This window comes from Protopterus annectens, chromosome 5.part1 (genome assembly GCF_019279795.1).
Source record: "Protopterus annectens isolate FY-2018-M chromosome 5.part1, PAN1.0, whole genome shotgun sequence".
Classification (NCBI taxonomy): Eukaryota; Metazoa; Chordata; order Ceratodontiformes; family Protopteridae; genus Protopterus; species Protopterus annectens.
In genome coordinates, this window is record NC_056736.1 from 271,733,893 (window position 1) to 271,748,630 (window position 14,738).

At 35.5% G+C, this 14,738-nt stretch overlaps 1 protein-coding gene across 1 annotated transcript in view; it reads left to right on the top strand.

Moving 5' to 3' along the window:
• The window catches only part of LOC122803144, a 429,252-nt gene that overhangs the window by 67,178 nt on the left and 347,336 nt on the right, over positions 1-14,738 (top strand). Inside the window, exon 3 of the mRNA XM_044072765.1 lies at positions 12,925-12,996. Within this exon, the coding sequence (XP_043928700.1) occupies positions 12,925-12,996 (72 nt within the window). The remainder of the gene's footprint in view (positions 1-12,924; positions 12,997-14,738) is intronic.

A 14,738-nucleotide genomic window follows, 5' to 3' on the forward strand; every position in this document is an offset into this window, starting at 1 on the left:
CTATGGATGTTGTCTAATACCAATGTTGTATCCTCATTTATTGCAAGGCATTGGTTGCTGCTGCCACATTTTTTTAATTCCTAGCATATCCTTTCTCTTACCTATAGCATTTCCTTTGTATTCAAATCTATGCTTTAAATTTTGTCCTGTTTTATACACTAAAATGGGCTTTTCTCCTAAAATGTTATACACTTCCATATCCCCCTTTAACAAACTCCAGTTTTGTTGAACTATGCTCTTAATAGCTTCAGTAGACTGATTATATTCCAATATGAAGGTCCTTCCATAATTGTCATTATTTGTGCCTTCATGTGTATAAACCATACCATCACCTAGTAGAGGTTTATATCTAACACCCCTTCACTAATAACGTACTGAGACGCCTCCTTAATCATGGAAACAGGATATCCACTGTCCTGAAACATTTTACGTATATATTTGATCTCTTTCCTCATATCCTCATACTCTAAGGTCATACGTGCTGCCCTAATACATTGACCTTTAAGGATGCTCTTCCTTTGTTTCCATGTGTGGCAGCTAGAATAATCCAAATAGGAGTTGCTAAATGCAGTTTTTCTATAAATTTTAGATTTAAATCCAATTTTAGAATGTTCTACATAGGTGTCTATATAAGCTATACCCTCCTCACTGTGGGTATGGGTGAACTTTAAGTATATACTGGACTTATTTATATAATTTACAAATTGCGTGATACCCTCACTGGTACCTTCCCATAGGACAAAAATATTGTCCAAAAATCGGACATAGCATCTGGTATTAGCCATGAATCGACTACTAAAAATAGTTTTATCTTCCCAGTCCAATAGTACAAGGTTGGCAAATATGGGGGCACACACTGCCCCCATAGCCACACCTTTTGTTTGCTTGTATAGTTCGCCTTCAAAAAAAATAAATTTATTATCTAATACCAAAGACATGTATTCCACTAGAAGTTTATTTTTCTCCCATTCCATACCACTATATTTCCTTATAGTACTACTAAAGCTTTCAAGCCCTTCAACCTTCGGAATACAAGAGAATAAGTCTATAACATCTATGGTAAGAAAAATTAGGTTCTTATTCCAAATTTCAGTTTTTAATCTACTTAAGAAATCCCAAGAGTCCTTGATTAAATGTTGTACTTTGCTATAAATATATTTCAAGGACCTGTCTATCATCTTCCCTAGTGGAAACATTTTTGATTTACTACCAGATATAATAGGCCTAAATGGGGGATCCGTTACATTTTTATGGATTTTAGGTATACCTACAATAGTGGCCAATAATGGATGTTCTACCTTCACAAAATTATATATATATATATATATATATATATATATATATATATATATATATATATCCTGCGTAATTCTTATTTTCCAGTAAAAACTCTTCCAGATATAAATCAATCTGACAATGGGCTATATTGACCTCATTTTTTGAAATTACTTCATAGGTCCCTGTAATATTCAAGATTTAATGCATTTTATTATAATATTCCCCACTATCATACAACACTACCCCTCCACCTTTATCTGGTTTCATAATACGTATATTACTATCATTACTAATTTGTTTCAAAATCTCCCATTCATGGTTGCGTCACTTGTTCCTATATCTATTATATTTGTGCTTTTCCTGTAGTTCATACAATTCTTTAGAAATAACCCTCTCCAATGTAACCAACATCAAATATAGAGGTGGGCTAAAATTACTGTTTTTCTTTAACCCATCACTAGTATTATGATTTGACTGTTCCTTGAAATAAATAGCTAAATTGAACTTCCTTAAGTACAATTTCAATTCAGTGAAAGTATCTGTTAAGTTAAATCCACTGGTTGGTACATATTTCATACCCTTAGAAAATAGATCAAAGTGTTCTTTTTCAAGCTTCAATGAAGTATAATTATAATTATTAAAACTACCCAGGGTATTTATGACCCCTTGATTTTGAATTATTTCTTCATTTTGCTGTCCACTCAATACCTGCCCTAATACCACGGTTTGCATCCTGGGCCTTGTTTCTCCCAAAAATGTATTTCCTTTCCTGACCTTATTCTGTCCTGATGGTAATTCCCCTTTCTTTGGCCTCCCTACCAAAAAAAAAATATTGTTGTTAACCCTATATTTTCTTTGTTGGTCATAGGAGACTTGATATATATTTTGGTCATTTTTCCTATAAGGCTCATAATGATTGTTTTTACTAACACCCCCTTGGGATTTTCCCTCTTCCAAAGGTAAACATTATTTGTTTTATAATGCCCTAAGTCTCTATCAGTTCTTTTACATTTCTTCAACACAATCTTGTCACATTTCTTCTCAATATATTCAAATTGCTTCCGATACCTTCTTTCCCATTCAGGAAATAATAAATCAGTGGTAACAGAAACATTTAACTTTTCCACTTCTTCAATTAATGTACATAGCTTAGAATCATTATATCTAATTAAAATGTTCATGTACTCAAAGTCAAAACCATCAAACATTTTGTTACATTAATTTCATATTTCATCAGTTAGTTCAATTCCCAATGGTTCCTTAAAGAACCTTAGTCCCACAGGTACTATCCCAAGCTCAGTACAATGATTTAAATAGGTATTGTCCATTTGCAAACATTTAATTTTATCTAATTTCTTTTCCATTAAATAAATCATGCCCTTCAGGGTACAAGATTCATTGTGTTCAAACTGTTTCTTACACGATGTACATCAGGGTTACAAACAAACAAGAAATTATTGTCAAAAAATTTCTCAATGGCAGCATGTGTGCTGCCTTTCATTTCTTCACCTGCACTCCGTTTACATGTACATTTACACTGCATATTTGCTAAGTTAGAAACAGTACCTATAGTAATAGTGTCCTCATCAGCAACAGCTGCATAAGTTCATTTTGGGACTGTTCTTTTTCGCTTAGCCCCATGTTTTTCGTATTCTTTAACCTCCATATCATCCAGTCCAACAGATGTTTTGTTCATCTCCAGGGTACTGTGTAAGTCGACAGCAGCAGCTCCAAGATTAACAGAAAATAAGCTACTCCCCAGACTAGCACGCCAAATGTCATTATCCTGCTCCTTCCTCCAAGGTACATCCTCTGACTGAGGCATTTCCAACCCCCATTAGTCATTGCTGGGATCCAGCCTGCATCTCTGGCTGAGCACCTCAATCAATCTCATCAGTTCTCCTGTGAGAATGGCCAACTTTGAATGTAACCTGTTGAAATCCTCCTTCCTTTCTTACAGGAGAAAACATTGAAGGAATATCATCAAGGGAATTCATGGTGCTCAAAAGCTACTAAAATACACAAGAAATGTTACACTCTCCAACAACTGAGCCGAATTGTGAAAGAATTAGGGTCCACACCAATAGCACCTGTAGCCCCTGCAGCAGTACTGAACAAAGTGAACCAACTCACTATGCAGATAAAAATCTTTAATAGTCACACAGATTAAGCGCTTTCATCTGCAAACCGCAGACTTCATCAGAATCTGTTAAAAATGTCAAGTGTGCTTATATAGTTACTCATAACCAATAAAATCATTCTTAACAATTATATTTTAAATTTTAAATGTTCTATCATTTAAAGGAACAGAAATAAAACTCATTACAAAGTATTTCACTACATACAACTCACAATGACCTTACTAACATGTATAAAAGAAACATATATTTACTATTAATAATACAATTGTTCACAAAAACATAATATAAACCAAACTATTACCAATATCTGCACAAGGAACACAAAAAAAATGTAAAAGGGCAGATTTCCATAAAAGATGCCATAAAAGAAGCCCCAAAACCTGGACCACACCACAAAAGGAGGGGGTGTATCCATATTCATAAAGGATACCCACACCTCCAGGTTGGTGGCAACGCACGAAGCTTCGGAAACCATCCAGGTACAACTAACCATAGGCAAAACTGCTCTACAATTTGTAGCATGCTACAGGCCACCCTCTCAAACTCAGGAACCCACACAGCCTTCCTGAAGACACTGGAGGGTATAAATGTATCTCCAAACACCATCATATTGGGTGACTTCAACTACCCAAATATAGACTGGGAACATTACTCAAGCCCTAACTCTCTAGCTCAACGGTTCCTGGAGTTCATAAACTTAAATGCCATGGAACAACTAGTCACTATTCCCACGAGAGGAGAAAATATACTAGATCTCATTATCACAAACATGGGGACAAAATGCTCCGCACCGGAAGTATATCCCTCATTGGTGAGATCTGATCATAAACTAATCTCACTGGAAATCGACATCCCGCCCCCACCCCAAACAAAAAAGATCACAGTGAAGAACTTCTCTAAAGCAAACTTCACACTACTCAAGACTGGTGTGGTATCCTTCAAGGCCCCTGAGCCAGAGGAAACCACAACCCAAGCTGCGGAAGCCCTTACAAATGCCTTCTATGAACACCTCCAGGACTGCATGGATCAGGCAATCCCAAATAAAACCAAGACTCTTTCCACCAAGGGCAAACGCCCAGTCTGGTGGACCCCAGCCATTAACAAACTTTACAATAAGAGGAGAAAGCTATTACATGATAAAACAAAATCCATAAAAGGGAAGTCACCCTGATCATTCTTAGTAAAAATTACAAACACTCATAAAATCAACTAAGGCCAGTTTTGAGAGAAAAATTGCCATGGATTCAAAAGACAATCATAAGGCCTTTTTCAGCTATGTTAGGAACCTGGGTGGAAACTCCCAGATATGCTCAGAATTAGTCCAAAATGATACAAAAAATCACTGAACCCACAGACATTGCCAACATACTGGCAGACAGGTTCAGTGCAAACTTCACCCCCCTCTCCCCCCCAAAAGGAGAGATAACTATCCCAGCAGAGTGTAGCCTCCCAGACATTTCAAATGCGCAGGTGAACGGTGCTCTCTCTAAAGCTAAAAACACAGCATCAATGGGACCGGATGGTGTCCCCGGCTGTGTGCTACACGAGCTCAATGAGGAACTAAACCTGCACATAAGGCAGCTGTTTAATCTCAGCCTTATCACAGGATACGTGCCCAAGGAGTGGCGCACGGCAACTGTGGTCCCACTCCACAAAGGCGGTGCCTCTACGGACCCTGGTAATTACCACCCCATAAGCTTAACAAGTCTAGTCTGCAAAGCCATGGAGAGGATCATAATGGAGCTCATAAACAGAGATATAGGGGACTTGCAGACATTGGACCCGTCCCAGTTTGGCTTTGTCAAGGGCAGATCATGTCTTTTGAACTTGGTCGACTTTTTCGAGACAGTCACCAAGGCCATTGGTGAGGGAAAGGCAGTCCATACAGCCTACCTTGACCTTGCAAAGACTTTTGACACAATACCCCACTCGGGTATTGTAGAAAAACTTACCAACTTAAATGTAAACCCATATGTCACAAGATGGGTTGCAAACTGGCTTAAGGACAGAACCCACAGGGTTAGAGTTGCTGGCGCTATGTCAGACTCCAAGCCGGTCACAAATGGTGTCCCACAGGGCTCGGTCCTTGGCCCCCTATTGTTCGGCATCTACTTCTCAGAAGTACAGGCCAGCATGGGAGGCCTTTGGCTGACAAAGTTTGCAGATGACTGCAAACTGGGTGCCATAGTGGAAAGTGCATCAGACACAGATATCCTTCAGAGGGGACTCACGGAAACTGACAGCTGGTGCCAGAGCCATGGCCTGAAGTTAAACGCCAAAAAATGTATAGTCATACCCTTCGGGAAAAATAAGGTAACCCCAAGCTACCATATAGGTGGCAATCCTCTAAGCACAGCAGAGGTTATCAGGGACCTGGGGACCCAGGTTGACAGTGGCCTTTCTTTTGACACTCACATTGCTAAAGTAGTTAGAAAGACCTTCTACATTGCCCACCTGATCATGAAGGGATTCACATCCAGATCTAGTGAGGTCATTATTCCCCTGTACTCTTCACTTATCAGACCAATGATCGAGTACAATGCCCCATTCGGGATGTATCTCACCCGACATCTGCAGCAATTGGAGAGACCCCAAAAGTCCCTCACTAAAAGGATAAAGGGACTCCAAAATCTGTCATATGCTGCCAGATTGAAGAAACTCCAGCTCTATTCAGTCGCATAACGTCTGCTCAGAGGTGACATGTGCCTGACGTACAAGGCCATGTCCAACCAGAAATTAATGGACATGCTCCACCTCAAAAAATCCAAATCCACCAGAACCACTAGAGCAAGCGACTTAAACCTTAGCACGGATATAAATAGGACATGCTGGAGGGATAGATTTGTCACTCAGAGACTCCCTATGCTGTGGAATAAAATCCCGGTCCATGTGAGGCAGAGCACCTCGCTGGCTCTGTTCAAGAGAAATCTTGACCTGTGGATGGGAGATCGTAGGTTTACCCCGGGAATCATCTCTGTGTCACTGCTGGACAGAGGCACAACAAACTAATGGGCAAAGTATTTTTTTCATATAAGGGGTGGCGTAAGCCACAAAACTCTGGGCTAGACTTATAAATGCCTTAGGGCAGATAGTCTAGTATAAACCTATGAACCTATGAAGATGTAACCCAGGATAGAACCCTGGTTGCTCAGAACTAAAGTCTAATGCTCTAGCCTCTGTGCTACAGCAGATAAACTGAAAAACTGTAATTTTTTTTTTAACTTCTAGCGTCTCATTTCTAGGACTGGGGTAATGGTGACATTATCATTAATACCTGGATAGCTGGCTGCATTTAATAATAACTGCCATCTAACTTCTCTTTCTTTTAAAATACACTTAGTATCCCCCCTCTGGGATTCATATAAACACATTCCAGAATGGCAAACTTAAAATTGTAACATCCATTGCTTGATTCTAAATGTTTATACAGTGCATTATTTTTGTCCTTTTTCTTAATACAATAATAATGCTTGTATATTCTGTTCTTAAGTGCTTTGTTGGTTTGCTCTACATAGAATGCAGAACAGCTGAAACATTTTGCCAAATATATCACCCTCATAGTGTTGCAATTACCTCTCCTAAAATGCACCCTAGTTCTATGGATGTTGTCTAATACCAATGTTGTATCCTCATTTATTGCAAAGCATTGGTTGCTGCTACCACATTTTTTAATTCATAGCATATCCTTTCTCTTACCTATAGCATTTCCTTTGTATTCAAATCTATGCTTTAAATTTCATCCTGTTTTATACACTAAAATGGGCTTTTCTCCTAAAACGTTATGCACTTCCATATCCCCCTTTAACAAAACCCAGTTTTGTTGAACTATGCTCTTAATAGCTTCAGTAGACTGATTGTATTCCAATATGAAGGCCCTTCCATAATTGTTATTATTTGTGCCTTCATGTGTATAAACCATACCATCACCTAGTAAGGGTTTATATCAAACACCCCATTCACTAATAATGTATTGAGACACCTCCTTAATCATGGAAACAGGATGTCCTCATTCCTGAAACATTTTACTTATATACTCAATCTCTTTCTTCATATCCTCATACTCTGAGGTCATACATGATGCCCTAATACAGTAACCTTTAAAGATGCTCTTCCTTTGTTTCCTGAATGGGAAAGAAGGTATCGGAAGCAATTTGAATATATTGAGAAGAAATGTGACAAGATTATGTTGAAGAAATGTAAGAAAATTGATAGAGACTTAGGGGATTATAAAACAAATAATGTTTACCCCTGGAAGAGGGAAAATTCCAAGGGGGGGGGGGTTAGTAAAAACAATCAATATGAACATTATAGGAAAATTGACCAAAATACATATCAAGCCTCATATGACCAACAAAGAAAATTTAGGGTTAACAACAATCATTTTTTTTGGCAGGGAGGCCAAAGAAAGGGGAATTACCATCAGGACAGAATAAGGTCAGGAAAGGAAATAAATTCTTGAAAGAAACAAGGCCCAGGATGCAAACCGAGGTATTAGGGCAGGTACTGAGTGGACAGCAAAATGAAGAAATAATTCAAAATCAAGGGGCCATAAATACCCTGAGTAGTTTTAATATAATTATACTTCACTGAAGCCTGAAAAACAACACTTTGATCTATTTTCTAAGGATATGAAATATGTGCCAACCACTGGATTTAACTTAACAGATACTTTGATTGAATTGAAATTGTAATTAAGGAAGCTCAATTTAGCTATTTATTTCAAGGAACAGTCAAATCATAATACTAGTGTTAGGTTAAAGAAAAAAAAGTAAGTTTAACCCACCTCTACATTCAACGTTGGTAACATTGGAGAGGGTTATTTCTAAAGAATTGTATGAACTACAGAAAAAGCACAAATATAACAGATATAGGAACAATTGGAATAACCATGAATGGGAGATTTTGAAACAAATTAGTAATGATAGTAATATACGTATTATGAAACCAGATAAAGATGGAGGGGTAGTGTTGTATGATAGTGGAGAATATTATAATAAAATGTATGAACTCTTGAATAGTACAGGGACCTATGAAGTAATTTAAAAAAATTAGGTCAATATAGCCCTTCATTGGATTGGTTTATATCTGGAAGAGTTTTTATTGGAAAATAGAATTATGCAGGATATATATAATTTTGTGAAGGTAGAACATCCATTATTGGCCACTATCGTAGGTATACCTAAAATCCATAAAAATGTAACAGATTCCCCACTTAGGCCTATTATATCTGGTAGTAAATCAAACATGTTTACACTAGGGGTAATGATAGACAGGTCCTTGAAATATATTTATAGCAAAGTGCAACATTTAATCAAGGACTCTTGGGATTTGTTAAGTAGATTAAAAACAGAAAATTTGGAATAAGAACTTAATTTTTCTTACCATAGATGTTATAGACTTATTCTCCTGTATTCCGAAGGTTGAAGGGCTTGAAAGCTTTAGTAGTAGTATAAGGAAATATAGTGGTATGGAATGGGAGAAAATGAAACTTCTAGTGGAATGCATGCCCTTGGTATTAGATAATAATTTTATTTTTTTTGAAGGCGAACTATACAAGCAAACAAAAGGTGTGGCTACAGGGGCAGCGTGTGCCCCCATATTTGCCAACCTTGTACTATTGGACTGGGAAGATAAAACTATTTTTACTAGTCGATTCATGGCTAATACCAAATGCTACGTCCAGGTATGTATGAGTATGAGGATATGAAGAAAGAGATCAAATATATAGGTAAAATGTTTCAAGAAAGGGGATATCCTGTTTGAGGTGTCTCAATATGTTATTAGTGAATGGGATGTTAGATATAAACCCCTACTAGGTGATGGTATGGTTTATACACATAAAAGCACAAATAATGACAATTATTGGAGGGCCTTCATATTGGAATATAATCAGTCTTTTGAAGCTATTAAGAGCATAGTTCAACAAAACTGGGTTTTGTTAAAGGGGGATATGGAAGTGTATAACATTTTAGGAGAAAAGCCCATTTTAGTATATAAAACAGGACGAAATTTAAAGCATAGATTTGAATACAAAGGAAATGCTATAGGTAAGAGAAAGGATATGCTAGGAATTAAAAAATGTGGCAGCAGCAACCGTGCTTTGCAATAAATGAGGATACAACATTGGTATTAGACAACATCCATAGTACTAGGGTGCATTTTAGGAGAGGTAATTGTAACACTATGAGGGTGATATATTTGGCAAAATGTTGCAGCTGTTCCGCATTCTATGTAGGGCAAACCAACAGAGCCCTTAAGAACAGAATATACGAGCATTATTATTGTATTAAGAAAAAGGATAAAAATAATGCACTATATAGGCCTTTAGAATCAAGCAATGGATGTTCCAATTTTAAGTTTGCCATTCTAGAATGTGTTTATATGAATCCCAGAGGAGGAATACTAAGTGTATTTTAAATGAAAGATAAGTTAGGTGGCAGTTATTATTAAATGCAGCCAGCTATCCAGGTATTAATGATAGTGTCACCATTACCTCAGTCCTAGAAATGAGACGCTAGAGATTAAAAAAAAAAATACACTTTTCTGCTTTAGCAGAGGCTAGAGCATTACACTTTAGTTTTGAGCAGCCAGGGTTCTATCCTGGGTTGCATCTTTTATGGAAATCTGCCATTTTACATTTTTTTGTGTTCCTTGTGCAGATATTGGTAATAGTTTGGTTTATATTATGTTTTTGTGAACAATTGTATTATTAATAGTAAATATATGTTTATTTTATACATGTTAGTAAGGTCATTGTGAGTTGTATGTAGTGAAATACTTTGTAATGAGTTTTATTTCTGTTCCTTTAAATGACAGAACATTTAAAATTTAAAATATATTTGTTAGAGTGATTTTATTTGTTGTAAGTAACTATATAAGCACACTTAATGACATTTTTAACAGATTCTGATGAAGTCTGCAGTTTGCAGATGAAAGCGTTTAATCTGTGAGACTATTAAAGATTTTTATCTGCATAATGAGTTGGTTCACTTTGTTCAGTACTGCTGCAGGGGAGTACAGGTGCTATTTGCGTGAACCCTAATTGTTTCTCAGTTTGGCTAAGAAATTAAATGTTCTGTATAAGAGTAATGTAGTTGATAAAAATAAGAATATTTATTTTGTCACAATTTATAATGTATTTAGTGATAAACTGATTAATTTATGTAGATATTATTGACAGTGTTTAATAAAAGATAGAGAACTTTCTAAATTACTTAATAATACCTCTTTGATTTCTTATAGACGTGGATGGACCTTAGGGGATATACTTGTCCACAGTTGTTTTATTCTCCCTAATATTCAATTATGTAGAAATCCTAATAATTTTTGGTCGGTACCTTTCCATGTGGTAAGTATTATAGCTGTAGATTCATTGTGTGTTCCATTCCAAAAATAAATGACGTAAAATGTAATCCCATTAAAAAAATTAAATGTGTTACAGAGGACATTATTTATGCCCTCAAATGTCCATGTAATTTATTTTATATAGGGGAAAGTAAAAGAGTCTCTAAATGTACGTTACAGGAACACATTAGAGATATAAAAATAACAATTAGAGAGTCCTGTAGCTTTACACTTTAAACAATACCACCAAAGTGATATATTATTGTTGCAAGGTACTATTTTGGAACAGGTAGTTGTCAAATTTGGTGGTAATAATTCATTTAAAGACAGCTTGAGTAAGGAGACTAGATATATTTTAAATTGCTGTACTTTAACACCTTCTGGTCTGAATATGGAATGTATTTGGAAGTATTTAATTTAATTTTATTGTTTAATTAATTAATTAACTGATTAATTGTTTAAGGTCCTGTATATAAACTGCTTTTAAGATTGTGTTTTTATTACTCCTTGAAGGCTTTGCTGAGGCAGTAGGGTATATTCAAGTCGATTTCTATGTGTCTGTAGCCTGTTGTTTTTGTTTTTTTTTATTTATTTAGTTGTTTAGTTAGGTATGTGCAGAGTTAATTTACAGAATGTTTAGAAACAAAAGTAGTTGAAGGTCTTTTATTGGAAATAATACCTTATAAACTTCACTGTTTAACCTTTGTACAACAGGGACACACATTTTTTTTAATGTAGGAGGTCCCCTGGAATACACGGGGAGTGTTACAGATGCTTTTATTAAGAACTGCGGTGTGCACCATCAACCATACTGCAGGGAAAGTGGCCATTTTTGAATAAACTACATATGATACTCTGAAAAAAGGTTATTTACTTATTACTATCAATATGTCTAGTCTCTACACTTCTATAAAACATGAATTTGATATTAAAACTGTTTCTTATTTTGTACAGGATGCTCATTTAATTTATTTTATTATTGAATTACTGAAGTTTGGTTTACTGAATAGTTTTTTATTTTGATGGTTATTTCATTTTCTAAACTTTGAGATATAGTTATGGTAGTTATCTTTGCCACAAGATCTTCAAATCTTTTTATGGGCCTCAGTAAGAGAAGTATTGTATTAAACACTATTTTTTTGAATCATGTGGTAATCTGTAAATGTTTTGTGGATTTGTTTTTAATTGCTAAAGGCTCTAGACATGAGATTATAGCTTTTTAGTAACATATCGCGAACAACAGGATGTGGTATTTCGTTGCTTATAGCATACAACATGGCTATAGGAGTACAGGTGTTAAATGCGACTTTTAAAGCAAAATGTTAAGGAAAGCTGCATGTACTCACTTGAGGGGCATGTTCTTATTCTTTGTGCTCCATTTCAGGATCCTTTTCTTTTGATGACATTATGTCTTTCTCAGTCATGAAAATTTGTTGTATTTTAAATAAAACCAGTAATCAGGTGTTTCCTAGTAGCTTTACTTCCTGTTGTATAATACTTCAAACTATTAGTTGAGAATGCATATGCCACACTTATATTCAGTTTGTCTAGATACTCATGTAGTTGAAATAAGGAAAAAGTAACAAGGAATTTTATTATAAAGTGTGAAGAGAATTTCTTTTTCCTACTGTGTAATCAGTATTAGAATACTCAGCGTAAGGTCATTTTGTGTGGTTTATTTTATTGTACATAATGTTGCATAGCAGCCAGTTTCCATCAATTGTTACACATGTTTGATATGGCCTTTTGTTTCTTGTCATTGCATGGAGATCAAATGGCCCACAAAGTCCCTTCAGTTTTCCTAATATACTTTGTGAATAGTTGCACTTTATACATCTAAGTAAACATAGTATTGTGAAGAGAATCAGTAACTTATTTAGAGTGACTCACTTATCCTCAGCTATGGTTAACCACTACTAGTTATTATTTTCCATGTACAGCTCTAATGTAGTTAATGTCCACCTTCAGCAAATAGCCACCAGAAGTACCTTGTCAAATACTTTTGTGATCCACCTGCTATATATGATCTGTGAGCTGCACTAAAACCCTTAAAATACATAACACTGTACACCTATCTAGTCTTATGTGCCATTCTGTCTGCAGTTGGAATTAATTTGTTTGCATATTTAACCCATTTTTGTAAATTACTCTATTCCTACAGCTGTGAAGGAATTAGAACACTGTGAAATAGTGGAGATATCAGAGACAGTAGAAACTACTGCACTAATGTCAGGTAAATAATTCCTTATAAGGTTGTCTTAAGTTCTTGACAATAGCTCTTTTTATTTATTTCAAACATGTAATTTCAGATTTCTGCTTCATTAGATGCAGTTCCAAAATTTCCATTTTGATTCTTTAGAATATACCAAACTTTGCTAATAGTGCACAGTGTTTTTATAAGCTTGTTGATGGTTGGTGCTGCAACCAAAAGGTTTCTCTTAGAATTTTCTGCCCTTGTAGTTTGAATTTTGAGGGGAAATGTTTTACTCTGAACAAAATTAGGAAAACTAGGATTATAAGAGCCCACTAATCTATTGTATAGGAATCAAGAAGCAATACCAAGTGAAACTCTGGGGCCACTACATAGAAAGCCAATAATGAATAAAAAATGACCAGATAGCTCAACACACACACACACACACACACACACACACACACACACACACACACACACACACACACACACACACACACACACGCACACACAAACCTTTAATTTGCAAAGTTAAAATCACGATTAATCCTGGTTAAGCTCTTTCGTCAGTAATGATATCTTCAGAACCAATGAATAACATGTATAGTACAAATAGCAAATAAAAACTGTTGTAAAAACACACCCCAATTGTTGTATTCAATCAAATGATGGAAAAAGTGCAAAAAAAATTGTGCATCTTAAAAAACATCCAATTAAATTGTACAGATTAAACAAGAAGAAAAAAACAATAAAAATGTACAATTGAATGCATACACACCCCCTTGTTTCATCCAATAGAGACACTCAAAAAAAAACTGGAACATGACTGGTTGTTTACCCCAACCAAAAATCCAATTATAAATCTGAAAACCAAAAATCAACCAGTAAAAAATGAAAGTTCATGGGCAAATTCTACAGTCTTGAAGCTCTGTTTTTTAATTCATTAGTAATCAAAATGGTTTAATTAATACCAGGTTGGGTAGTGGCATGTAGTAGCAATTGCCACATCATTTCATGATTTAGTAAGTTGTTTTTCCAATCGCCAGACAGTACATCACATCTGACCTGTTCCAATACAGAGAAATTGAACTTAACAAAATTATTACATGTTGACGCATGTCTTGCTAGGCACTTTTACTGTCTCTTCTCTGAATACTATAAATGTGCTGGTAAAACCTCCTTTTGCTGTTTGCATGGTACACGTTATTCATTACTAACGAAAGCATTTAGCCGTGATTAGTTGTGCTTTTAACTTTGCAAATTAAATATTCGTGTTTGTATTGAGCTACCTGGTCATTTTTTATTTATTATTGTATAGGAAAAATGAAGCAATGCAGTACTTATCAAGTTATAGTGCCTTTCAGCATCCCTTACTCCACTGGCATTTGTGATGGCCTTCATATGTTGAGTAGACACTACAGTGGTACTAGTTTTTTTTTGTAATATGTCCCTCTCACTGTTTCAGTTATAAAACAAGCATAATGTAATCCTTATATTGTAAATGTCAGTATTCAAAAAAAAATGTCAGCAGTTTGCACAAAAATTAAGTTTTTGTGATTTGTAAACATAAGCAGAAGTATTTCTTCTTTTGTGGTGTGATACCATAGCAGACATGCAGACTATTTCTGGAGAATGTTTTCAGAATTTAGTTTTGCACATTAAGTGGATATTCTGGGAATTATATTGTAACATTAAATCATAAAATCAGTACCTCTTCATTTATAGGTACTTTACCACACCTCTGTTACAACACCCAATCACCCTTACCGTCATACTCTTTC